Source organism: Notolabrus celidotus, chromosome 9 (assembly GCF_009762535.1).
Source record: "Notolabrus celidotus isolate fNotCel1 chromosome 9, fNotCel1.pri, whole genome shotgun sequence".
NCBI classification, from domain to species: domain Eukaryota; kingdom Metazoa; phylum Chordata; class Actinopteri; order Labriformes; family Labridae; genus Notolabrus; species Notolabrus celidotus.
The window spans coordinates 31206575-31233651 of record NC_048280.1 but is presented as its reverse complement, the minus strand read 5'-3'; the positions used below and the strand labels follow the sequence as shown (position 1 = coordinate 31233651).

Sequence of the window (27077 nt, the reverse complement as noted above, 5' to 3'; positions counted from 1 at the left end):
CTCTCTCTCCCAGGACATAAATGACATGGTGCACACTGAGAGGCCTGACTGGCAAAGCGTCATGACTTATGTCACAGCCATCTACAAGTACTTTGAGACCTGAATTCACCATCTCTCTCACACCCTGATCCTGCAGCACAATCAAGAGCCACGCTAGTCCTCCTGAGCTCTCCATGGTCAACTGTTACCTCGCCCTCCAGCACCACAGCAACACCCAGTCACACATGCTGCATGACCCAGGCTCCCAGCATTTAGCAACAGTTATGGCAGACCAGAACCTCACTGGAACACAAACATACAGCTATCCTCCATGTAGCCGTGTAGAGGGGGCTTTGTCTTATTGTAGTCGAAGGGCTTGCCTGCACATCTACTGTCAGTAACTGTGGTGAAAGCCTGAACTGACACATTATCTCTGCCTTCAGTTTTCTGAAGAAGCAGCATGAAAAAGAAACCAAGTCTCAGTGCCTTCTACCTGGCTGATATACGACATCACAGTTAACTCTTCTCCCAGGTATCCTGCAGATCTTACTTTCAGTGAGCTTCTTTGCAAGGGGAGTGCCAAGTTTTTCTTTCTTCTTTTGGTTGTGGATGTTTTGTGGGAATAAGCAGCTTCTGCAGAATATCAAGCTGAAAGTCAGTGGTGTTGACGATTCAATGAAAAGGAACTCAGATTGAAGCAGCCTTTTTGCACCAAGTCTTCCAGATGTTACAGTTTGATTCAGATATCTCTCTTCTAATGGATAAAGTGCCTGTGAGTTTTGATGCAGGAGATGTTGGCTCCTCCTGTGGGCCGATCGTCCTCAGAGGCGTTGTATTTTTGAAACAGTTCGTGAAGCTGAAGATTCAAGGAGTTGTTGCCAAATACATTTCAGAGCCTTTGAAATATTGATTTGAGTCTCGTTGGTCATCCGGACACACTGACGCTGCAGACAGATACTACACCAACATCTTATCACCGTGTTCCTCAAGCACAGAAATATGCTACGTTCTGTAACACTGCTACACATGCTGAGCGGCACTTAAACACTCTTTGTGTTAAGTTGAACTAACACTCATTTGATGTGTTTTGGAGTATAACACTAAACTGTATACTGTGAGTGATTGCATTTTATAGGCCTGCTGTTGCCATCTTGCACTTAGACTTCTTTCATTGGGCACATACAGAACACATCATCACTTCATCTGAACCGGACGCTGAGTGAGCAGCGTTACCTGCTACATTCTGTTCATATCAGAGAGCCTTAAACTTAGACAAAGAAAAATGTTGTCTCATATCGGAAAACAAACGTGATTGCGTATTTGAAAACCAGCCGAACAAAGAGACTTTAAAAGGTCAGTGCAGCTTACCATTAAAGGAATAGTTCTACCTTTTGACAAAAAAAACATAATCACTTATTTTTACAAATTGAAATGAAAAGATTGAGACCGTATGAATGCTGTTGGAGGAAAGAGGAGGAAAGAGCTGATCTGGCTCTGTCCAAAATCAGCAGAATCCTTCACCTGCCACTGCTACAGCTCACCACTTTAAATGTTTCATCTTAGTTCCTGTTTTGACACTTTGGTGTACGAATTAAAAATGTAAAATGTGACATCCTGATAGGTGGATGATCTTCTGACAGAGTCATGCAGCTGTTTTCCTGTGTTCCAAGTCTTAACTTGAAGCTCTGCAGGATTTTCCAAACATCTTAACATCTAGATCTTTGCAGGAAAGCAAATAGATATTGTTTTTTCAAATTATTGAACTCTACCTTTACATCAAAACATGTTGTGAAACTATTTATTTTGCCCGTATCAATCATAAGAAGTACTGGTAATGAGACGGTGGATTGTGCCATTGACTTATTTTGTGTGTTCTTACTGTCACAGACATGAAACTTTAAGTATCACAAACTGTTACTATAGCATTGCTTTGTATTACTTCATGTTGAATTTGACAGATTACAGTCAACTTGATTATGACTCTTTATGTCCCCTTTATTAAGCATGTAAGGAAAATGAATACATCAGTAAAGCTGAAACTTATAAGGACACCTACAAGCTTGAAATGATGTCCGGTATTTGTCAGTGATTGTTACTTGTTGATTTAAGTGCTGACAACAACATAAAGGTGTGATATGAAGCATTTATTAAACTCATATTCTGCTTATTGGTGCTTAATTTAGGGGACTTAAAGTGTTACCATGAAGTGGCGGTCCTTGTGTTCATTGTGCCTCAACATACCAAGTTCACTGTATTTATTTGCATGGTTTCTAATCATCGTAGTGAGGTCATTGCTTTATTTGTGTGTCTGTAATAATATGCAGACACTTAATAACTGCACTGAGATAAGCTTTTTTGTATCCAACACTAATTTCCTGCCTTAACCGTGTAGCCAGAGCTTCTGCGAGTGAAACTGTGACATTTTAATCTGCAGTTAAGTTTCTTCTCCAACAAGGTTTTTCTACATTGTGCCTCCTGAGAGGATAACCGTAGTGAGTGAGGGTCATACACAGGTTTGAGGGGGACTTGGTTGAATTCACCCGTGTGTGTCTGTTGAAGGTGGCTACACACAATTTTTGATTTGGGTCAAATGAAGCTGCCAGCGTTTAGCTATGGCAGCTTCGAGTCTAGGCTCTAGAAGCACATCCTGCCGTGCCCTTTGCCAAGCAAGCCACATCAGCACAATGTGTACAGCTGCAGAGACATTCAGTGATTTCAAGTTAGCACAAGAGCCTGCAACAATGACTTTTCTCCCCTTGTTTTGTACAGAGTTTGTGAGTGAGTTGAAACATACATGACAGCATAGACTGTCTGTGGATTGGGTGTGCGATATCATAATGCGGGGGATTACCGTCAGCCAACAGTTTTATTGTGTTCTGCCTGATTTCTCCACTTGGCCTTGTTGTTTTATGATTCCTTACAGGAATGTGTGAGAACTCCAGAAAGATTTGAGTCCTGTCCATCCTGACAGTGGAATGTGTTTTGATCACGCTTTAGTGATCCTGGGATGTTACGAGGTCCAGCCTTTCTGATGTGGAGTGATTGATGAACACTGAGCTCAGCCTGCTGAGGCCAGACGGCTGGAGAAAACTTGGAAGCACATTCCACCTCCAGATGATGGAGCCATGAGTGACATGTTACACTGTTTGAGACCTGAGAGGATGCTCTTCATCACAACAAGCAAAGCATATGTGACAGTGCATTAACTCTTCTCTGGGTTCTCTTCATTATGCTACATTTATTTGACTTTTGTTTACTTGAAATGCTCTGAGAATTCCACTGAACCTGCTTACTTTTTTATTTGTTTCCATGTTGCCTTTTCACTCCATGCCACACGTTGTTTTCAGTGCGGAGTATGTTTTTTTTTCTTCTCATCACACTAAATGCAGTGCTCAAATGGTCCCTGGGCGAAGTACAAGCTAAATGAAAATGTGTGTGTATTTGTGTGATTGTGTGTGTGCCTAAAGGGACGAAGTTACAGTATTAAGTTCACACTACGGTGATAATCAGCCTGTAAAATAAAGCTGTCTGGTTTTATGTTGCTTTATTTTTTCTGACTATAGTATTAAAGACCATTGAAACAGCCATGTGTGTTGTCTTGAGAACTTTGCGTGTGAGTCACAGATACACAATCATCAGTGGTGGACAAAGTACACAACTCATCACTAAAGTCAAAGTATAGATCCTCCTGGTCAAACATTACATACTGAAGTATTCAAAGTACTTTTTAAAATATCTCAGAACATATTTTCACAAAGCATGAGTGCAGTAAAGAATGCATGGGTCTACATTCTGCTACATTCTGTTTATCTAGAAAACATTATTTCATATCTAAAAAGTATACCATGAAATATAAACTAAGATACTACAAGCACAGACAAGTGTCAAATGTTCATCTGGAATCAAACCAGTGTGTTAGCTCCAGACCTCCACATGCTTTCTCAGGTTAGGTGCTGATGTTTTGTCAGCTGTGATGAAGTTTGTGTGGTAAACAGATCAGAGATTTATAACAATACAAAACAATCATTCTTTATTTCAAAACCCTCAAACGTGGGTTTAAAAAATGGCCGTGGTGCTCAGGTAGAGAATCATTATCCTTCTTTGCCATAGCCATCATCACCACGACTAAATGAACGGACTGATCTGAATAACATTTGATCTGATCTACACTTAACCAAGGTACACTGCAAAAACTGAAATCTAAGTAAGGTTGAATGTCTCAGATAAGGGTGACATTTGCTTATTTTTAGCCTGATAAGGTAGTTTTTCTCACTAAGCAGTTTTCATGTCCGAGTGTTTCACTTGTTTTGAGTGTTTTGGTCCTAAATGATCTCAGTAAGATATAACAGCTTGAGATTGTATGACCTATATTGAGTAATACATGCTTGAAACTAGAATATCAACTGTTACAAAGCTGTTTCATCAACACTCACAAGATAAAACTGCTTTTTTAAAGTAATAATTTCTTTTTTCAAGCGTGAAATAAGAAATCATGACTTTCACACAATTGTATCTCTTCACACAATTGAAACAAATGACAGCCAAATGTAATGCACTGTTTTATTTTCAATGAAACTATAGAAAATATGTACGACTATATATTAGTACAGTTGGCACAGTACTGTAAACTGACACTTAATATTTAAACATTTAACATTTCAAACTGTTTCAAACTGAAATAATTAATTTACTTTCAGATAAGTTCTTCCAAATTACAAGCATTAATATGATTTATGAATTCCACAGCTTTTAGCTCATTTAAGAATTTTAAGAAAATGATCCTACATAATGAGAAATATATTCTTAACTTTTGTCTTTCCATCAAGAAAAGTAAATTCATTTTTAGTATAACTTTGCTGGTTTCAATAAATGTTATGCCTAGTGCATGTCATTATGTCAAGATAATGGCACTGGCATTTCCTTAATTTAAGAATATTTTTCAACATATTGAGAGAAGAAGTCTCATATTTTTGTATTTCTATCAAGAGAAATGCACTTGTTATCGGTAAAAATACACTAATTTTAAGGTATTTCTGGGTTCATTGAGGTTAAATATTTTTACTTGTTTTGAAAAGTCTTGACAAGCCAAATCTTCTTGTTCTGTTGGCAGATAATTTTGCTTAGTTTAAGTTATATACCCCCAATTTTTGTTTATTTTTTCTTATTTTTGAAGGCTGTTTTTTTTGCAGTGTACGGCTACACCACTGAGACAAACCAAACACAGGTACATTAACAGGTTACGGTCTTTGGGATCAGATTTCAGAAAAGTAAAGAAAATTCATTAGCTGACTTCAAAGTAAAAGTTGTGAGTCACTAGAGCCTTAATAGAAATGTGGTGGAGTCAAAAGAAATAAGTTACCCAAAAAATAATACTCAAGTAAAGTACAGATACTCAAATAATGTACTTAAGTACAGTACTCAAGTACATTTACTTTGTTACTGTCCACCACTGACAATCATTTATATTCTCAGTCCACCTTCAATAATGATGAAACATTGTGTTCCACTTTAACTAGAATGAAACAGAGCTCTGGCACTGACTTACAACTCCATATTTGTCCTCCTGTGTGAGGATGCGTCTAGATAAACTGGATTAACCTAACTGACAGGCCTCAGGTGTCAACATTGATACATTAAATGTGGTATGTTAGCTGTGGAGTCACGTGGAGTCACCAGGGTGTAGACTGACCCGCCTCTGCAAAGGAAACAGGCACAATCAGTCTCAATGTGGCTTATGAGGGGCATGTGTGTGGGTTCGTGTGTGTGTGTGTGTGCGTGCGTGTGTGTGTGTATGTGAAGGAGGAAGGAAACGAGCGTCGCATCTGTCGGAGATCGTTCTCTGAAGAAGAAGTGACTTCTCAAAATGCTGCAGAAGGAAATGGACAAAGTTTCAGTGTGCGGTTGATCCCTGGACTTGAACACAAGACAAAGTGAAGAACTTGGGTTGGATGTTGAATCAGAATCGAAGGAGTTAAAAAAGATATGAAGATGTGTTTCTTATGAAATCATTCCCCGAAGTGTTATCAGACTGTATTCATCATGTTTGTTGGAAATCTGCACTGACCGATGGAGATGAAGCACAGAGGTGAGTCACTTTACTCTCAGATAAAGTTTAAGGCAGAATTAGATCATCACAAAGTGTACTGTTCATGTTTGCATTCATAGAACAATACAGTATGTACTTTGTGAATGGTGACAAAATACTGTTACGCGCATGTATAAGAGGCACCAGAGGCGTCTGACTGCACGTGTGAAATATGAGAGGAACGCGGATGATGATGATCAGTATTAAGTGTTGCGCACTCTGATTGATTTCTTCATCTATCTATGAGAACAAACCCGAAAGACATTGATCCAACATGTGGTTTCCTGCAGGTACCTTGGTGCTCCAAACACTGACTGACTACACATCTGTCTGTTTAGTAGTTGGATGTCATTTTTCCTTTTCATTGAAGGGTCAGTGTCAATCAATGGGTAAACAACTAACACTGAGTTTCCTTAATTCAAGTGGAGATAAAAAAAAACCTGTGAGTCCTGGTACTCAACATGTGGAACAGGTGATGTCAGTGTTGAGCACACATGGTCAGATCATGGGGTCACGGGGTTTGAATGGTTGAGGGCAGATTTGTAAGTAAGTAAGTAAACTTAATTTAGTATAGCATCTTTCACAAAGCATGGTCACAAAGTGCTTCACAGAGTTTCAATATCAACAAGACGATACAATTTGCAATAAATAAGACAATAATGCAAGCAGACAAAATAATAAGAAATTACATAAGATGGTCAAAAGCCATAGCAAACATCTGAGTCTTAAGATGCTTTTTAAAAGACAGCACAGTGCAATTGGGGCAGAAGATTGTTCCTCAGAGTTGGAGCCATAAGCTCAAAGGCACACTCACCTTTAGTTTCAAGCCTGACAGAGGCACAGCAAGCAGACCCTGGTCTGAGGATCTGAGGTGTCTACTCAGAATCAGAATCAGAATCAGAATCAGCTTTATTCGCCAAGTATGCTTGAACACACAAGGAATTTGACTTTAGTAAACTGTGCTCTCTTTGTACAAGGCATAAGAATAAGAATAGGAATAAGAACTACAATAAAAAATAAAATAAAATATAATAACAATAACCTTAGCTATAAATACAAAGAAACAACAAATAGGCATGACTAATATGTACAGGCTAAAATAATATGATAAAGTGCAGTGGTGAGTAGCAGAGGTAGTTTTTACATTATAAAAATAGAAGTTAAATAATACAAAAAATAGAAATATGGAATTCTGCTTGAGAATTGTTGCATTGTGTATCTACATGTATATTTACAGAGAGTATTTATCTGACAGGTATGACACTGTTATGGTTTAGTGTTCATCAGAGTGACAGCCTGGGGGAAGAAACTGTTCTTATGGCGGGTTGTTTTGGCGCACAGTGATCTGTAGCGCCTGCCGGAGGGGAGGAGTTTGAAGAATTTGTGTCCAGGGTGTGAGGGGTCAGCGGTGATGCTACCTGCCCGTTTCCTGGCCCGGGACCGGTACAAGTCCTGGATGGGGGGCAGGCCGACACCGATGATTTTTTCTCCAGTCCTTATAGTCCGTTGCAGTCTGTGTTTGTCTAGTTGCAGAGCCAAACCAGACAGTGATGGAGGTACACAGAACAGACTGGATGATGGAGGTGTAGAACATTATCAGCAGCTCCTGGGGCAGGTTGAACTTCCTGAGCTGACGCAGGAAGTACATCCTCTGCTGGGCCTTTTTTCTGATTGTGTCTATGTGGGAGGTCCACCTCAGGTCCCGGGAAATAGTGGATCCCAGGAACCTGAAAGAGTCCACAGTAGACACAGTGCTGTTCAGGATGGTGAGGGGGGGAGTGGGGGGGGGGGCTTCTCCTGAAGTCCACTGTCATCTCTACCATCTTGAGCGGGTTCAGCTCCAGATGGTTCTGACTGTGGATGTAAGGGTGGAGAAGGTCGGAGATATATCAGGATGCTTGATGATGGATTGCTTTATATGTTAATATGAGGATCTTAAACTGTATTACGGATTATATTATCAACCAATGTAAAGAGAATAGGATGGGGGTGATGTGGGTTGTTTTGCTGGACCTGGTTAACAGTATTGCAGCAGCATATGATGTTGAGCTCCTGCTGAAACATCTCCAAATAACTGAAATGCTCCTCAGACTAAAAATAAAGTTATAAAGCTCCAGTGATGATGCAATATTTTCCTGCTGCATTCATGTGAATAAGTTTCTCTGACTTTTTAGACCCTGCTGGCTCAGACAGATGCCAAGTTGACAACACAGCCTTGTCATAAAACCAGGTGCATGCATGCCAATCTTTATCCCTCCACCTGGGGAAACGTGGTTTAGGCTGATTCCTAAAGACTGTGCTGGACTTCTGTGGCCCCATGTTTGATCTGGATCATAATGGTCTATTCATTGTAATTCTTCTTTGGAATATGGTCAGGTAGAGTACCATGTGGTATCAAATTATTGGTAGGTCCTGCTGTATCACCTGTTGTGTGCTTAATACACCAGAAACAGGTGTTCACTGGGAGCCCATAAATTATAATGTTCAGGGACTTCGAGTGTGTTTGTGAAGGAGCGTTTTTAGTGTCCATGCCGCTCTGCAGTGATAGTGTCTGTTATCGGGAAGCTGATAGGTTTGATGTTTGTTCAACCTGCGCTTCCTGTGCATGAAAGATGTAGTGCGATGAAAGGATTAAGTAATAGTCTTGTAATCATTTAATTCTATTAATCAATCAGCAAACGGACAACATAATAATCCGAACAATACATGTCTTTTAAATAAAGAGCAAAATTCCTTACATGTCAAATACCTTGTCAGATTTTACTGTAAAGTTTTGTAGTTTCTCGGATGTGTTTCATAATTCTGTCTCAGAACAGCTTGTTATTGTAAAATGCTTTTCTAGCTTGGAATAATTCCTGTCATAGTTCTCATAGATTCATTATTTCCTTTTCCCGTCTTTGGGGATTTTGGTTTTGGACCCACCACGGCTGCATAAAACATTATAATCCACTGCAACGCAACACCAAACGTCTCTGATACCAAGACAAATAAACACCCTGAGCTCAGCGGAAGGAGACCAACAATAACTTTATTTGTGAGTCAAATAGATTAGACTTTAAAGACCGTCTGATAAGGATCAATCTTGGAGCAACAAGTCTTTGGTATTAATGCAAAGGTCTCATCCAACCCAGAGGGGAAAACCCTGACTCCCAGAGCAAAGACCCTGGTGTTCCAGCACAGCTGCTATCTTTGAAAACTCAGAGTAACCTCAGAAAACATCCCTTTGGAGGGATCACACCATGAAAACAGATTAGTGTTTGTTGGGCGTTTTACAGTGTGAGGCTCAAAGATACAAGACGACACAACTATGGCGTAATTCACTGATTCAGGGAAGACTTGATTCCACTTTAATCTGATTTCCAGGAATTATGATTAAAAGTCCCCTGAAGTGAACAGAAAGACATCTTTTTATCAACACTTGAAGCTATAGTTCATCCTGTTGTCTTATACATCATTTTAAACATAAAGGAGAAGGTTTGTTCTCTCTTTCCCTCTCTGTTTTACGGACATCTTGTACACCAAAATGACTTGACTTCACTCATATAGCAACTTATACTATTCATAGAAAGTCAGCTTTCACATACATTCAAATGCTAATGACAAGGCTCCTACTGGTCTCCGTATCAGTGTCTGATCAGTGCACGTTCACACACGTTCACACACTGTCACACACAAAAACATCCTGCACTCACTCTGCAACCTTCAACATGTGGACCAGCAGATATCTGAAGCTGAACATATCAGGGTTTGCTAGAGGAGTGTTTCATTTGTATTTGTATCTCATTTAAGATGACTCAGATTTTCACTTCTACAAATGAGGAAATGGAATGTATCCCAACATTTAAATACTTGGGTTTTGGGGCGCCATTGGCCTAGCGGTCCAAGCACACGCTCCAGAGGCCTTGGCCCTTGTTGCCGAGGTCGCAGGTTCAATTTCAGCCTCGACCATTTACTGCATGCCCTCCCCCTCTCTCTGCTACCCACATTTCCTGTCTCTCTTCAGCTGTCCTGTCCATTTAAGTACATACAAATACTTGGGGTTTCTCTCAGATGAAAATCTTTCTTTTAATCGTCATATTGGGAGTTTAACCAAAAAAACTGAGGGTGAAGTTGGGTTTCTTTTACAGAAACAGACACTGTATTTCTTTTGCTGCTCAAAAAAAAGCTCATTCTAGCAACCTTTGTATCTGTAATTGTCTATGGTGATGCTCTTTATCTGCATGCTTCCTCAACCTCTTGGAAAATGTTGGACTTGGTGTACCATGCTGCGGTTTTTTTATGGTTTAGGATTCCGCACACATCACTGTTTCTTGTATGAAAAGGTAGGCTTGTCTTCCTTACACAACAGAAGAATTGAGCTTTCTCTGTAAGGCCATACTACAGGGGCTGCCGTCTTATTTATGCTCTTTATTGACTCCTAAAGTCCTCAGTGGCTGACATCTTCGGTCCCATGGACAAATTATTTTTTGTCATCCCATGGACTCGCTCTGTCTTTGGTAAAAGTGCTTTTAGTGTTGTTGCTCCCTCACCTTGGTCTGAGCTTCAAGGTCACCTAGAATTGGGTTGTTTTATTGGATTGGAGGATTTTAAAACTAGGATACAGGATCATCTGATCAGCTTGTGCACATGTTTTACACCTTAACATTGCTAATTTATAAATTGATGTATTAGTTACTTATTACTATACGTTTTGTGTTGTTCTAACTGTGAAACTTGTTATGCTGCTGTCTTGGCCAGGACTCCCTTGTAAAAGTGACTTTGTATCTCAATGGGACTAAAAAAGATTAAATCATTTATGCTATGAAGACTTGGCCAATCAGACACTTCTAACCTGGAGGTCACAGTTTGGAGAAGGAGCCTTTACTATTGAGGTATATAAATGTATCCCTGCTCACAGTAAGGCCCATGAAGACATGGTTGGACAAGTTTGGTGTGGAGGAATTGACTGGACTGCACAGATGCTTCATCCAACACCACTAAACACTTCTGGGAATGTTAAGAAAGCAGATTGAGTCTTTCTCATCTGTTATTATAGGTGGATGTGCTCTGACTCAAAAATGCCTTTTAGTAACACACATTCCAAAACTTTATGAACGACTTCTCGGAAGAGGGGTCGCGGTTTTTGCTGTGGAGACAGGTTCAGATCCATAATACTGCCTCTTTTAATACATTGTGTAATCATTTAATATTCACCAAGCTCATTTAGGTCTTACTTTTGTCAGGAAAGTGTGTCTAACACTTAAGATAAAGTTCAAGTTGAAAGAAATGTGACAATATTAAACCTTCATTCAATGTTTTTGGCCTCATGATAGCAGCAACAAAACACTATAAAGCCATCAATGGTGCATCTTCATCTCTTAGAAAACGTGCTAAATGTAATGGAGTGTGTTTATACAGCTCTGTCTCTAACAAACTGTGGGTCCTTCACACAGTCAGGCATGTTTTTCACAGTTTCAGTTTTTTAAGTCAACTCTTTAGCTTAGCTTTGCTCTCCACTACCTCCAGAGGGAAATGTCAGGCCTTTAGCTGCTAAATTCTCACTAGTGTATCACTTATGTATAACTAAAGTTACCTGAGAGAGGGAAATGGTTAAGGCACAGCACAAGTTTTGTAGTAAAATGCAGATTAGGCTGAGAGGAAGGGAGTTTTTGTAGCCTTTGATTAGTCACATGATCTGCTGTAGCCACTGAATCAACCAATACGGAGCTTTTATGCCTATCTACAGAAATATATCTCTTGTTAAATGTTAAAGGGCCTTTTCGCAGGAAGTTGCAATCATTGATGTCATCTCATTACCTGATGAGAGATGTGAGAGTGACAGAATAGTGACGCTTGTGCAGGAGGAACTGAAGAGTGAGCTGAAAGATGCAATGATTAACTCTGGGGTTGAGTAGAGTTGAGTTTGATTTCTTTTTAAAGATATATGTTTGCCTTTATTTGACAGGACAGCTGTAGAGAGACAGGGAGATGTTTGGAGTAGAGAGAGTGGGAAGACATGCAGTAAATGGTTGAGGCTAATGATGATAATATACTTTATTTCAGACCCATAGGTCCATATCAGCACAAAAAGAACATAAAGGACTAGAAATAAGTCAAATACATGCCCAGCAAGAAATAAGAACACATAACTACAGTTCACACATTCATTTTGATCAAAACATAAAAAGGCATTTGTTCCAGTGTTTCCAAAAACAAGAAAAATACCTTGTATCACTCAATGTGGGCTGAGTGAGCGCCCTAAAAGTTTCATTTTCTGAATCAGCTAAGCAACGCATAAATTTATATATCAAATTTCTTCGCACAGCATGAAATGTAGGGACATTGTTTGATACGAACAAAAAACTTGCACTGGCCCATCTTGGTAGTTTAAGAACGATTCTATATGCATCATTAAATGCTATCTGAAGCTTTTTCATGTTAGCTCTATCGTAACTGCACCACAAATGGGCAGTACAAAGGGGAGTACAGTAAGCTCTAAAAAGTTCTGTTTTAACATTATCTGTGCACATTGGAAATTTACGTGCCAGCATATTAGCCTGTGCATACAGTTTACAGCACTGTCGCTGCAGATCACCACACAAGTCATTTCTGATAATGTGCCCCAGATATGTCCACTACACTTAGCACTTGATCAGAGATACAGAAAGAAGGAAAGTTTTGCCTCTGATCATCCTTGGCTTTAACAATCATTATAACACTCTTTTGCTGTTGAACTTGATGTCATGCTTCAAGGATATTCTGAGCAGTTGCAGTAAGACGGCACTGTAAGGGGACAGGATGACTAAGTCATCAGCATACATCAGATAATTAACAAGTCTATTCCCCACCATACACCCACTATTACAAGCTTTTAGCTGTTCAGAAAGATTGTCCATGTACAAGTTAAAGAGGAGAGGTGACAGAATGACTGTAGCCTCTGTATATGTGGCGCACTCTTAAACTGCAAAGCTAACAGCGCTCTTAGTTTTATTTCTTTTTAATTTGCCACAACCAACTCCTTTCAAACTGAATAATCTTAGTTTTAAAGATAAATTATGACTTTCGGTGGTTTGATGTCACACACTCAGGTTTTCGTCATAGAAATGACAGCAGTATTCTCACCACAGAGTCAGTCTTTGCTCTGGATACTCCCTTCTTCAGTGTTTGCTTGAATTAATTTTCTGTCGCAGCAGAACCTCTGGGAGCTCTGCTACGTGTGTGTTTGACACTGATGAAGTCTACACAAACTACTCTCCCACCGCTCCTCTGCAGGGTCAAGAGGGGTGTTTATAGAGGTCAGCAGCAAGCACATCAAACTCCAACCACATTACTGCTGACTGAATCATTAGACATCTTTTAATATAACCAGTGGAACAGCAGTTATGTGTTCACACTAAAACAGTGTTGACACGTCTTAAAACGTACTGGTTTGAAACTAAAGTTAGTTAATTATATTTGATTTGACTAAATTTGACTTCAACCTAGCAGAAGAGAGGTTGATATACTCGTATATCAATCATTTCCTTTAAAGACAACCACAGCATATTCTTTTTTCACAAAATGTTGCAACATTTGTGGCTTTTTATTCTTGAGTGTTGTAAATAGCAGTGTTGAAAGTAACTTCCCTTATTAAAACGTTTCCTCTTTTTCACTTCTGCTCATCTTCATCTGCAGCCACATAATGTTCTGGTGATGTGCGTCGTTGGCAGCTTCTCAGCCCCTCAAGACATTCATGGGAAAAAGCAGCTGAGGGGAAGGACCTGAAGGGAGAGTTCGGCGGAGGAGCTTGAAGTGAAGTGAAATGACGGCGACTGTGTTCTGTGCGTGGACGAGCATCAATGACAGCTCCATCTGAAGTTGAATAAATCTCTCTCCAGCTGTCAGGTGTGAAGAAGTTGCCACAGCTGTTGGGAAGTCTGGTGGATGCTCCTGATAGGAGGTCAGGAGGTTGAGCTCAGCGGGTGCCAGGCTGCAGCTATGGTTGTTGAGGCGAGGTTTCCTCCCTCTTCATCAGTGACCTTTGCGTTTGTCTCACCATGACAGACACCTCTGCTGCCTCCATTTTCTACATCATCCTAGAGGTGCTGATCGCTGTGTTCTCAGTGCTGGGCAATGTGCTGGTCTGCTGGGCCGTGTGCCTCAACAGCAACCTGCAGAGCATCACCAACTTCTTTGTGGTGTCACTGGCTGTGGCAGACATCGCTGTGGGCGTCCTGGCAATTCCCTTCTCCATCGTCATCAGCATTGGCTTCTGCTGCAACTTCTATGGATGCCTGTTCCTGGCCTGCTTCGTGCTGGTCCTCACCCAGAGCTCCATCTTCAGCCTGCTGGCCATCGCTATAGACCGCTATATCGCAATCAAGCTACCGCTCAGGTCAGTAACCTACAGGTTTTCATTAACATGTGGAATTATTAGGAGTTACTGTGATGGTTTGTGGAGTCAGGGCTTTGTCAGCTGTAGATATATGATTAATCAATTATTTTAAGTTCATTTATAAACTTTGAATACATGTTTATTTTTTATTTTTTATTTAATTGGGTTTTTTTAACTTTATCTGATAGGACAGCTGAAGAGAGACAGGAAATGTGGGGAGTAGAGAGCGGGGAAGACATGCAGGAAAAGGTCGACCGGCCGGGAGTCGAACTGACAACCTCTGCAACGAGGACTATAGCCTATATACGTGGGATACTTAGACCGCTAGGACACCAGTGCCCCGAATACATGTTTTTAAGGTTAGGCTTTTCACAATGATGATAGGGTTCCTACCAAAAGTTGAGTATAAGAAAAATTTTGATCCTGAAACAATCACTGTTATCTTGGAGAAAACTGTTTTTTGTAGTCTCTTTCTTTCTTTCTTTCTTTCTTTCTTTCTTTCTTTCTTTCTTTCTTTCTTTTCTGTCTTTTTCTTTCTTTCTTTCTTTCCAGCGGTGGTCTCCTTTAAAATTCATATTTTATTCCAGTCTGTCAGTAAAGACGTGACATTTGAACCATGAAATCTTGGCTGAAAGGTTGTGTCCAGAAATGGCGTCTCCCACGAGGCCGCGTCCCCCTGGAGCATTCAAACAAATCTTGCTCTAATTGCTTACACAGACGATGTGAACCCCTCATAACCCCTGTGCAATCTTACTTTATGGCTTTACTGTAGAAACACAGCGACCGTCACACTGTTGATATGGCATGTCACTTCAGATTAAGCATTCAATGAGCTAAGCAGACATTGACATTGATCCTGACTTGATGAAAGGCTGATCAGCAGTGATGCTGTAGCTCACTTCATGACATCATCATGTTAACACTGAACCTCTGAGCTGTATGGAGATCAATTTGGCTGTTTTTGGGATTCAGAACTTTTATAAATCAACCTCCTCTCCTCCTCCTCATGCAAGCGGTACGTGAGATTTCTCTGTGTTGTTTTTGCAACATTAACCTTTGCTCTTTAACATCTCAAGAATGTGATAGAAACAAGCCAAATATGTCAGCTGCTCTCCCACACTGTGCTACAGGCGTACTTAAAATAGACACTTCCTTTGAGGAACCCTGAAAGACTTTGTTTTTTTTATCTTTGCTCTTTTAGTTCCGGGATGAGAAGTACTTCTAGAGAGCCATCAGCTGAGCAAATCATTAGTCAAGGAAACGTCATATTCTGTTTACAGAGGAGGATTAAACACTCAGTATTCAGATCTCATGTATAGGATCTGTATGTAACTTGAGATTGAATTTTAAAAAGGCTGATGTTTAACTTTGATGCATGATGTCTACCTTCTCAGGTACAACAGCTTGGTGACAGGTGAGCGGGCTCAAGGCATCATCGCCATCTGCTGGGTTTTATCCATCATCATTGGTCTGACCCCCATGATGGGCTGGAACAACCGGCTCCAGAGTAACAACACAGCCTGTCCCCCAGACCTGATGAGGTGCCTGTTTGAGAAGGTGGTGGTCATGGACTACATGGTGTACTTCAACTTCTTTGCCTTTGTACTGATTCCCCTGCTGCTGATGCTCGCCATCTACCTGTGTATCTTCATGGCGGCCCGCCACCAGCTCAAGCTGATGGAGGTGAAAGCGCTTCATGGAGAGAAGTCGCGCTCCACGCTGCATAAAGAGGTCCAGGCTGCGAAGTCTCTGGCCATCATTGTCGGGCTGTTTGCGGTCTGCTGGCTGCCTCTTCACATCATCAACTGCTTCACCCTCTTCTGTCCGCAGTGTGACCGTCCTCCAGCCTGGATCATGTATGTGGCCATTATTCTCTCCCACACCAACTCTGTGATCAACCCCTTCATCTACGCCTACCGCATCCGGGAGTTCAGACAAACCTTCCGAAGGATTATCTTTCGCAATATCCTGGGCCGGCACGAGCGCTTTGAGAGTATTAGCAGACTGCCCAGCTCCGCTCACAACAGCATCACTGACTCCATCAGACTCAAGGCAAACAGCCTCAGCATCGACCTTTTCACTGACCACAGCAGTAACAGCAGTGAAAGCTGCCCTGCTCACATTTCACCTGTAGGGGGCGGTCTAGTGGCAGTATCCCACCCCCCTCTGTCAGTGGTTATTTCTCACTGTCCACTGCAGGCACTCAGACAGTCTCAGATCCCCTTAGATCATCAGCTAGAGTACGCAGAGCAGCAGCATGACTTTGCTGAACCTGAAGTCGTGGAGGATAAAGACAAAGAGAACCTCGGCTCAGTCCAGGTCACATCGCTGTTAAACAATCGGAGTTGCTTCAGTGAGCTGGCGAAGGCGTCCTGACACACGTGACGGAAGAGTGATTCACTCATATCAGTCTTCAATAAACTGTCAGAGTCAGCTCTTTAGAAGGAATCAGAGGATTGGGGACATTCCTGATCTGCAAGACAAATGAAAACACTGTAAACAGACAATGAACACATCACTGAATGTTTTCAACACAAGGAACTGACTGTCGTGACTTATTTAAGTCTTAATTTAAATGTATTCTTTAAGTCTTATTTCACTGCTGGTGGGCCAAAGAGGATCTGATAGACCATCAAACATGACTCTGCATTAATTGCAGTCAACAAGAACCCTGAATGGTTTCTCCTCTTTTTAGTTGAAAGAGGTCAATTAAATTCATTTTGATTAGTGAGATGTTTGATCCACCAAAGCTTAACCACTATGAACAGACAGCCCTGACATCTAGCTGCTTGAAACCTCAAGAATGGACAAATGTTTTAGTTTAACTGCAGGTTAAAATAAATTAACGTGTAAATGTATCTGTGTATTGGAAGCGTCCGAGACAAACTTTCTAAAGAATCGGAAATGCACTCCCCTGGATTTCACTTTTTACCGCTATGATGGATCATGGGTAGAAGTTTGTTTTTAAGCTTTATTACACAATCATTTACTCTATTTGTAAACCCCAATTCCAAAAAGTTTGGACGCTGTGTAAAATGTTATTAAAACCAGAATTTGATCGTTGCAAATCAAACTCTTTATTCAATTGGAAATACAGAAAAGCCAACAGACCAAAAGCTGAAACTGAAAATGTTCTTTCATGTAAAATAGGGGCAGCACCTCTTTGTCTTTTAGCAGCACTGTAAATGTTTGGGAACTGAGGAGTTCAGTTTCTGGAGTTGAAATGTTGTTTCATGACGTGCTGAATATGTTCAATGGATGACAGGTCAGGACTGCGGGCAGGCCAGTGCAGCACCTGGACTCTTCTACTACAGAGTCAGCCCATTGTAAAACGTGCAGAATGTGGTTTGGCCACACACATAAGATCTTCCTGAGAAAGTCATTGTCTGGGTGGCAGCATATGTTGCTCCTTTTACCTGTGCGCTAACAATAAGCCGGGTGGTCCCACTAGAACGAAGGATGCAGGGTCCATGATTTCCAAAAAGAATGTCAGATTCTGATTCGTGGACAGTCTTCCACTTCCCCTCAGTCCATTTTAAATGGGCTCAGACAGAAACAATTCACTGGCATCTCTGGATCATGTTTATATGTGGTGTCCTCTTTCCATGGTACAGTTATAACCTGCATTTGTTGATGCATCGACTCACCATGTTCACAAACAATGGTAATTAGAAGTGATTTTGAGCCCATGCAGTGATTTCCACTTCAGAGTCATGTCTGTTTGTAATGCAGTGCTGCCAGGGCCTTAAGATCATGGCCATCCAGTATCGGTTATAAGCCTTGTCCCTTTTGTACAGAAATGTCTCCAGATCCTCTCAGGTATTATGTACTGTTGATGATAAGATCCCTCAGGACTCTCAGGAACATTATTCTGAAACTGTTGAACTATTTGCTCACGCAGTCTTTCACAGAACGGTGAACTTCTTCCAACTGTTTTAAAATGTGTTGCTGGGACTAAGTTTAAGATGTGCATATATTTACTAAAACATTAAAATTATTAGTTTCACCATTTCATATGTTGTCTTTGCACCTTTTTTTTAAGTCATTATAGGGTTAAAGGGTTAAACCATCTAAATCTATTTTTAAAACATTTTCTAAAGTTGTTCAACTTTTTTTGCAATTGGGTTTGTAGATCCACCGTCAACAGTCAGCTTTACAAAGAAGTTATAAGACTTAGTCATGTTTGTCTTTCTCTTGCCTACAAATCATCCTTACATTTATCGAGATTTTCAAAATAAAACTAAACACCTTTTGATATATTTGTGCTTCATTCCCCTCTTAAAATGAAACTCTCCAAATTTGGTCATTCTTTGCTGAGTGTAATCTTGTGTTATTTAAGTCATACTCATGAGAATGTGAACTTCTGAGATAGGTTTTTGGATGATTAAAATTAGGATTGTGAATGATGAAATTTTAGAAATTCTGCTTTTTCAATTTGGGAACTGAATAAGAAGTTGCAGATTTTGCCTTTTTTTAAGTTCTGTTTTTAAATGAACTCTTCCCACATTTTTAAACCTTTACTGTGTTTATATTCAGCAGTGGTCACAGAGGTGTCTGGCTATTATTCAGTAAAGAATAATACACGATCTTCTGCAAAGAACAGCTGCCCATGCTTTGTCCAGGTTCATGTTCTTCAGATCAAGAAACTTCCGGGACAGAGTCAGAACTCTAGTTTGCTCATTCTGGGAAATGTTAGTTAAGCATCTTTGGACTATCTTTGGAGTTCTTTATTTTCCCAGCTTTTATCTTAATTCCCCTGTGAGTTCAGGTTACAGGGCACAGGATCACTTCTTTTTAAAGCTTCCCTCAGGGTCTCTGGTGCTTTTTCAGAGATTCTCCACAGAGACCTCCTGAGTCCTTGTGCTCATCTGCTGTCCTGTGTGGCAACAGCTCGGTCACATCAAGGTTATTATGATTCAACCTCTCAGGCTGCAAGAGATGATGTGAGATAACTTCTTAGTCATTGCAAAAGAACCACAGCAGTGTCTTTGTGTGGAAATTTCATTTTGGTTGAACCTTTTTGCCCTTTAGAAAGAAGTGTGTCATTCTGTGAAATGTACTTGTCTGATGAGTTGATTAATATCAGTCTTGTGTTTATAGTTAATATAGCTATAGGACACAGAAGGAGACTGTTAATCTGGCTCTGACCAAAGGCAAAAAATGCACATGCACGTTTGAACTCACTGATTAAAATGCAGTCCTGTTGAATCTATTAACAAATGACTCTTTGGCAAAAGTGGAGAGTGCTAGAAGTCACACTGTAAGAACCATGTGTTTGTTCGGTCTGTTTCTTTTCCTTGTTTCCGTTTTTCCAGGAAATCTTGTAAAACCTTTTTTCTAGTCAGTCTTGAGATCACTGTTGAACATCTATAAAGTGCCAGTGCTGGTCCGTCTGTGTGTAGAGACTCCATGGATACAAGTAACAGAAGCCCCTTGTCCTCTCATTTAAAGGCTTCAGCTTTGAAAAGAGGATGATGACCATGCAGAGGAGCCGTGTGTGTATGTGTGTGTGGTTTAACCAACTCCACATTAAACATGCCAGTTCATGCATCCTCCCCCTGAAAGCTGAGTCTTTGTCTCAAAGTGTAGCCCACAACCCAAATTTAACAGCCTCTTTTGTTGCACTTAAAGTCCGACTCTCCCGGCTCTGTAGACACACAGATGCTTTAAACCAGAGTTCAGTAGCAGCACTAGAGGAGCTTTACCGCTGTAGGAACCTGAACATGTTTGTCACCATCTTGTTTGGAGGTAAATGACTTGAAATACTTTTTATGATTTTGATAAGCACAGATTGAAATCTTTTTGCAGGGTTGAATAGATGTTACATTATCTTTATTTTGACAGACAGCAGAATGGAAATGTTCAATCTGAACTGTAAACTGATACACTTCATCCATTGTTTGAAGGAGAAGTGCAGCCTGGACTTCAAAGGTATTCATCTTCATTACTTTTCCAGAGTTGGACATTGACAATCTTTAATTTCTGTATTTTGGTGATCGTAAAGAATGTATACCTATAAAGCTTTATATTCCAAACTTATGTGAAAGTAATTGTAAATAAACGTTAGTTACTTCTGTATGTATGATTTTAAGATCTTGAAAAATAAAAGTTAGTGATGCCATTGTGAGGGAGACAAAGTACTCTTCCACCTGGTTTTGATTGTGAGTAAAAACATCAGATGTTGTTTTTCCTCCTGCAGACTGTGTGGATTTGCTGGACAGCAGTGGTCGGGTGATGAATCTGGAGGGGAAGCAGCACAGTATGGCTCTGGCCAGCAGTGTGCTGGTGGAGAGACAATACTATGTCCTGCTGCAAGTTTGCAGTAAGTTCAAAATGTTTTCTAGTGAACAATTCAGAATAGTTCAATTCTAAGTTCACACATCTGACTGGAGACAGGTCAATCATAAATTACAGCATGTACATAACAGAAGGCGATAGGCTATATCACCTCCTGTTTGCACTTTGATGAAAGTAAATATACTGGCCCTTTATGCAGTTTGTTTCCCTCCCTTTAGGAGATCCTGATACTGGAGGACCAAAGTATGTGTCTCTTCTGAACAACTTCAGTCAAAGTCATCCTGAGTTAACAGGTAACAAACCCTCGCAGGAGGGCTCACCATCCAGCAGACATGAAGCGGTCCTCTGAGGCCGCCTGCTGGTCAAACTAACTTTTCACTATTTAAATGAAACTCTTCTCTCTAACAGAGCTTCTGAGGAAACTATCAAACCCCAACAACAAGCAAGACAGGAAGACCAGAGGAGGTCGAACGAGGAGCAAAAACATCTTCACGACCAACAAAAGCCACAGATGACGATGTTTTAATGCGCTTCATGTTAGAGGTCTTATTCATGTGGACACTCGTCTGTAACGAAACTAACACCTAACCTGATGTATGAACTCATTATTGCATAACCTGTGTGCTCTATCTATAAGGCCAATCTGTTTCCTTAATGTTATATCCATTAGAGGAAGATACTCATGCATTATGCAGTATGGTAATCTTCACTAAAAACTGAGCTGTGGCTTATTGTGTGTTAGAAGGTGGTTGAGACTTTTGGACAGATCACATGTGAATGTTTTAAATACAACATGAAGTGTCATATCTCATGTTGATCATTTTATATGCAGCTCCTTAAATTTGCCTGCTTTTCAAACCCAGTGTAATTGCATTTTTGCAGAATTTCAATTGAATCTCATGCACAATATAAGAACAATAGAATCCTGGCCAGATTGAACAACTATGAAGATGATTGACATCAAAAGCGTTTAATCGACACTAAAATACAGAAGTAATAGCCTTAAATAAAAACATGACTCTGAATAAGTTGTAAGATTAAATGATGAAGCCCACCAGTGGTATATCAGTACTTAGTTTGTGTATGTGCAGGAGTGTGTACACGCTTGGACACACTTATACATATGGTGCATTAAGTGAGGAGAGACACCTGTACTCATGAGACTCAGCACATGAATGATGCACTTCACCTGCACACAGATGAGGAACATCAAAGGTGTGTTGTGCAGTCTGAATATGTTAAGTGTGTGCTGGAGATCATACTATGAAATTATCAGCTACATGCTTATTTATGGACATAATGTAACCAAAGCTTTCCAGGATATGACGTAGAATTCTGCATTTCAAAACAAAAGTGGAAAGAGTCACTGAGCTATTATTGCAGAAAATGTCTTGTTATATGAAGAGGTGTAAATAATACAGTAAATGAAGGCTGTTCAAGAAAAAAAAGATCTGTCTAAACTTCAAATAACTCAAAATAAAGCTGCAAGACTCTGCCCATCAGGTGTGAGCCGGAGTATAGACAGTATGCATGCCAGTCTTTCATGGCTCAGAGTAGACAAGAGGTTGGCATGCAACCTTGAAAATTGTATTAGGAATATCTTTTATAGTAAACAACCGAGTTGTCTGTACTCACAAATAAGGTATGTGAGAGACCGACTCAGTCAACGTACCCGGCAGGCTGTTCAGGGTCATTTAGTTAAGACCCAGAACTGATGTGTTATGTATAGAGCCATCACACAGTGGAATAATTTACCAGTTAAATTGAAGCACCCAGTAAAGCCAATTTTAAAGATTATTAAAGGAACACTTTAATAATAATAACCCTAACATTCATGAATTTTAGTGAACAACTAGGATTAGTCTTAATTTGATTTGATGTTATGTTGGTAGTGGTATTTTCTGTTTTTCTATTTCATTTTTATGTTTGTAGCTTTATCTGTTTTTCTTTTTCATTTCTACGTAGAATTCACAGTTTTTCTCTGTTATGTTTGTAGCATTTTCAGTTGTTGTATTTTCCTGTTGTGCTTTTTTTGTTGTTCATGATTGAGGCTTATTTTTGTTTTTGTGTTTCATGTTTGTTGCATTTTCATTATTTTATATCATGTATATTTTGTATGTTATGTTTGTGTTATGTGGACTAATGATGTTTGATACCACCGATTTCCTTTCCGATCCGATACTGAGTAAAATTCAGGCTGGTATCGGCGATACCGATCTGATACCGATACTTAATGCAAATACACCTAATGTGTCTGGTAAATCTAAAAAAAGTAGTGTATTTCTGAGTTATTTATTTATTTATTTTAAACTCGTAAGTATATCGAGGTAGCGGCCTTATTTACGATATAGCTGAGCTAATACAACAACAGAAAAACCAAAGAGAGGACACAATCATACGAAATATGTGAAAATTGTATTTTAAACACACAAAAAAAGAAAATAAGTAAAACAATAAAACCATTACAATAAATTATCGTTTCATTATTAAGAACTAGAACTAGTAGTTCCAACCAACCGTGTATCATTTAGACAAGATCTCAGTGGTTTATTTACTTTCCACTGTGTTCCTGTTAATGATATACATTGGCTCAAATGATTGAAGTATCAAAATAATTGATATTTCAGTATCGATCCGTACGTCACTAGTGCTCATATGTTTAGCATGGGAGTTTTCTCTTACAGGCTACAGTTTCAATATACAGTCAAGTAAGCTGAAGGCTGTATAATGTTGGTGGCACTGTTAGGGTGCAAGTGAGCATGATCATGTGGGCGCTTGTGTTTTCACGTTTATGAGATCATCAAGTCGGTGTTGGTCTCAGTTTCCTGAGGTGGGTAAGAGGTAACAGTGAGAACGCCCTTGTCACCTGGCGTCACTAGATCGGCCTCATGCTGAGGCAGTAAAATTATGCCAGGGAAACAACAGTTGGTTCAGCCCTCTGTGTCTTTAAAGGCTCAGTCTAATGTACATTAAAAACACTGAGGAGTGAGTCTGCTGCTCTGTGCTCCCGTGTCTAAAAAGCCAAATGTGAGTGGGTTCTGAACTCACCTGTGTATGAACGTCTTTCGTATTCCCCCTTTAAATAGCAATAACTTAGTGGAGATACTGGACATGGATCTGAGACTTTGGTCCAGGTTTTGATTGGTTTGTTGCACAGTCACTTTCTGCATCCTCAAGACGGCAACAGGTCGTCTTACCAAAGCTCAAGACACTTTGCACTGAATATACGATAGGGCCAAGAATGTCACTCTGTTGCATGTTATACATATGCAAAAGGTAGTGTCTGCTTTCTTTCTGACTAATAGTTGGTTAGTTAAGGCAAAAACAACTACATGGATTGATACAACAATAATGCAATATTGTAATGGTGGATTAAATGAAACTTGACCTCTGAGTGCCACACTTAGTCTCAGTCTCTTCTAAAACTTGGTGCAGTCTCTCATTCCCATTTTACTTTGTGTTTGTGTTTACAGCAGCAACGTAAAAAAGCTCCACTGTCATCACACCTCTATACTTTTATATTGATCTTGCACAACATTGGTGTCGCAGTGTGTGATGGGGTAAAACCTGTGGATATGTTATGTTAACAAAAAGGAGCCTGATGCTGAAATCTTCTCTGACCTAGAAAAACGACTTATTACTTGTACCGGACGATTTGTTGACCTATATTTCTGAACCTGTGCTTAATCGTCTTTGTGACTTCCAATTCTGAGTTATGTTTGTGGTTTGGTAGTCTGATAATAACCTCTAAAGTTATATAAGTAGCCCTTTTGTTTGATATAAGGTGGTCGCTAGCATAAAGTGGTATAGCATTAGTGATCATCATGTTAGCTGTAGAAAGTAGATGTTTGGAATGGTACTGTTGTTATGAGGTCTCATTATGACAAAACAACTGTAGAATTCCGAGGGGTATAAATAAGACCACCGGTCAGTTAAACCTTCACTGCAATACTATTCACTGACCCAGTTAGTTGAAGATCTCCTTGTAGTATATTTGTTTGGAAAACCTTTTTAGTAAAATGTCTCAGAGTTCAGCCTCATCGCGCCGTCTGTCGGCAGATAAAGACTGTTTGGTGAACGACATCATCATCAACAGCACCAGTTCTTATCTCGTCCAGGACTTCATCGGAAAAGGATGCTTTGGCAAAGTTGCCAAGTCCGTGAATTTATTCACAGGAAAGGACGTAGCTCTTAAGATTATAACATCTGAGGACAGCAGAGCCTCAAAAAGAGAGGTATAGATCCTTCAAGTCTTTTAAGTCTTTTTTAAGCACTTTGAGTGGTCAGACAGACTAGAAGAGTGCTATATAAGTCCATTTTACAGAATGATGTTTTGTACTTTGTGATATATTTTAAACAGTGTAGTTAACATAGAGTCATTTTCTTTTTCTGTAACAGCTCAAAATGCTGGAGGCTATCCGTTGTCTTGACCCAGTCAAGACAAATGTGGTTCATTTCCTTGAGACGTTTGAGCACAGAGGTCTGACCTGTCTGGCTTTTGAGAAGCTGGACAGAAACCTGTTCCAGCTTTTGATGGACAGACATGAGAATCCTCTGTCGCTCAATGAGATAAGACCAATTGCATATCAGGTAAAGAATTTGTGTCTAAAGATGAATAAAATAATAAAGTGAAACAGATTTGTACTTCATAAAGAGAACATGTACTTTGCACCTGTAAACCTCTGCACACTTGTCAGTCGTGTCTGTAAGCCTCTTCATGTCCTCTTTCGTCCTGCAGCTGCTGACAGCTTTTGATGCACTTAAAGGAATTGGTGTCATTCATGCTGACCTGAAGTTGGATAACATCATGCTGGTGAACCATCAGAACCAACCCTTCAGAGTCAAGCTCATTGATTTTGGTCTGTCACTTCACACCAGTGAAGTGAGGCCGGGTCTGATGGCGCAGGGTATCGGGTACAGGTAGGGGCATTCTGCAAACTTCATGTTTGTGCAGATGTTTGTTCCAGCTGTGGATGATCAGACAGAGGTTATTTCAAGCTTTCTGACACATGTCTGTGATGATGTACTTTCAAACAGAGCACCTGAAGTCATCCTGGGCCTCCCCTTCACAGAGGCCATTGACATGTGGAGTCTGGGTTGTGTCCTTGCAGTCCTGTACCTCTCATGTCACCTGTTTGGGGTACTCTGTGAGTACCAGCAGGTAAGTGACTCATTACATTGTCATTTGATTGCACAGATGGTGAAATATTGTCCCAGATAAGTAGAAACCCAACCACAGATGTGATGTATCATGGTTATTTATGATCTGTTTTAGATGAGGAACATCGTTGATGTCCTAGGTCAACCAGCTGACCACCTCCTTGATGCCGGCAGCTTCACTAATAATTTCTTCAAGCTGAACCGGCATTACGACTACCCAAAGTGGTGGCTTAAGGTATTCTGCTTGTCCCTACACTGTTGCATTATTTCAGCTGTAACTGAACAAGATCTTTTTCTTCAGAATGAGCTTGAAGGACAAAGTATCTGACATGTACTGTATGTTTTGTTCCTGTAGACTCCGATGGAGTACAAGCTGACCACTGGGCTTGAGCCCAAAGAATGTGAGAGGGCTCTCAATCATCTGGATGAGATTGTCACGGTAAGTGAGACATTTTTTAATGAGTGAAGAAAGAGTTAATAATCATTTACTCTGCATAAACTAAACTTCTGATTTGGTTTCAAATGTAGATCGTTCCAGAAATAAAGGAGTGCATAGAGCTTGAGGATAAGAGAGCTTTCCTGAGCCTCTTAAAGTGTCTCCTTCAGACTGACCATGAACAGAGGATCAGTCCTGACAAGGCCCTGAAGCACCCGTTCATCTTGATGGTGCACCTACAGGAGGAGCTGGACACCAGCATGTAGTAAGTGACCATTGTGCCAGCCAGGTTGCATAGACACTTGCCTTGATGAACACTGACATTCTGAATACTAATCATTGCCTGATTTTCATGTTTTTCTCAGTGTTGATGATTCATATGATAAAATGGATCTCAGCCAGAGAAATGACTCCGATGAGGAGCTGATATTCGACTCTGAGCCAGAAGAGCTGAAAGCTGGAGAAACTGCAGCCTGTCCTCCTGCAGATGCTGCAGGATCAGCCTCCCCTGGCTCCTGTGACCACACCTCTGATGGTGCTACAGGAGCTACAGATGCCCCAGCTGAGGACCAATCATCTGTCAGCTGCTGTGCAGCACAGGAGGACAGTGAGGAGGATAAAGAGGAGCTGAGGTTGGCCCCTGATGGGTCAGCAGTCAAAGAAGAGACTGCTGAGGTGAAGAGGAGCTCTCTGAGGAGAATCAGAAAGTTCTTCAGCCGGGCCATAAGGACTGTGTTTAGAATAAAAAAGAAATCTTAAACACAATG

At 40.3% G+C, this 27077-nt stretch overlaps 5 protein-coding genes across 5 annotated transcripts in view; all 5 read left to right on the top strand.

Annotated features, from left to right (window-relative positions):
- specc1la (sperm antigen with calponin homology and coiled-coil domains 1-like a) overlaps positions 1–3564 on the top strand; it is a 33071-nt gene extending 29507 nt beyond the window's left edge. The window contains exon 16 of the mRNA XM_034691781.1: positions 14–3564. Within this exon, the coding sequence (XP_034547672.1) occupies positions 14–103 (90 nt within the window). The 3' untranslated portion in view covers positions 104–3564. The remainder of the gene's footprint in view (positions 1–13) is intronic.
- Positions 3565–5668: 2104 nt separating this feature from the next.
- Positions 5669–18431, top strand: adora2aa (adenosine A2a receptor a). Its single transcript, XM_034693022.1, has 3 exons — positions 5669–6064; positions 13718–14417; positions 15812–18431. The coding sequence occupies exons 2-3, from the start codon at positions 14080–14082 to the stop codon at positions 16791–16793; spliced, it is 1320 nt and encodes a 439-aa protein (XP_034548913.1). The 5' UTR covers positions 5669–6064; positions 13718–14079; the 3' UTR covers positions 16794–18431.
- Positions 18432–20140: 1709 nt separating this feature from the next.
- On the top strand, positions 20141–21449 carry LOC117819554 (uncharacterized protein C22orf15). Its single transcript, XM_034692980.1, has 5 exons — positions 20141–20165; positions 20262–20348; positions 20617–20739; positions 20933–21007; positions 21123–21449. Exons 1-5 carry the CDS (start codon positions 20141–20143, stop codon positions 21227–21229), a joined length of 417 nt encoding a protein of 138 aa, XP_034548871.1. The 3' UTR covers positions 21230–21449.
- Positions 21450–24653: 3204 nt separating this feature from the next.
- Positions 24654–25423, top strand: LOC117818621 (homeodomain-interacting protein kinase 4-like). The gene is made up of 3 exons (XM_034691572.1): positions 24654–24949; positions 25113–25304; positions 25412–25423. The coding sequence occupies exons 1-3, from the start codon at positions 24734–24736 to the stop codon at positions 25421–25423; spliced, it is 420 nt and encodes a 139-aa protein (XP_034547463.1). The 5' UTR covers positions 24654–24733.
- On the top strand, positions 25379–27075 carry LOC117819290 (homeodomain-interacting protein kinase 2-like). Its single transcript, XM_034692582.1, has 6 exons — positions 25379–25634; positions 25752–25875; positions 25990–26109; positions 26230–26313; positions 26403–26575; positions 26676–27075. Exons 1-6 carry the CDS (start codon positions 25432–25434, stop codon positions 27067–27069), a joined length of 1098 nt encoding a protein of 365 aa, XP_034548473.1. The 5' UTR covers positions 25379–25431; the 3' UTR covers positions 27070–27075.
- The last annotated feature ends 2 nt before the right edge of the window (positions 27076–27077 follow it).

Excerpts from the sequence above, each read along its gene's own strand:
- adora2aa (XM_034693022.1), top strand. The coding sequence starts at position 14,080 with ATGACAGACACCTCTGCTGCCTCCATTTTCTACATCATCCTAGAGGTG. Across the intron at positions 14,418-15,811 it reads GCAATCAAGCTACCGCTCAG|GTACAACAGCTTGGTGACAG; the intron begins GTCAGTAACCTA and ends CTACCTTCTCAG.
- LOC117819554 (XM_034692980.1), top strand. The coding sequence starts at position 20,141 with ATGTTTGTCACCATCTTGTTTGGAG. Across the intron at positions 20,166-20,261 it reads TGTCACCATCTTGTTTGGAG|ACAGCAGAATGGAAATGTTC; the intron begins GTAAATGACTTG and ends TTATTTTGACAG. Across the intron at positions 20,740-20,932 it reads TGTCCTGCTGCAAGTTTGCA|GAGATCCTGATACTGGAGGA; the intron begins GTAAGTTCAAAA and ends CCCTCCCTTTAG.
- LOC117818621 (XM_034691572.1), top strand. The coding sequence starts at position 24,734 with ATGTCTCAGAGTTCAGCCTCATCGCGCCGTCTGTCGGCAGATAAAGAC. Across the intron at positions 24,950-25,112 it reads GCAGAGCCTCAAAAAGAGAG|CTCAAAATGCTGGAGGCTAT; the intron begins GTATAGATCCTT and ends TTTCTGTAACAG.
- LOC117819290 (XM_034692582.1), top strand. The coding sequence starts at position 25,432 with ATGTCCTCTTTCGTCCTGCAGCTGCTGACAGCTTTTGATGCACTTAAA. Across the intron at positions 25,876-25,989 it reads TACTCTGTGAGTACCAGCAG|ATGAGGAACATCGTTGATGT; the intron begins GTAAGTGACTCA and ends GATCTGTTTTAG. Across the intron at positions 26,576-26,675 it reads GAGCTGGACACCAGCATGTA|TGTTGATGATTCATATGATA; the intron begins GTAAGTGACCAT and ends TGTTTTTCTCAG.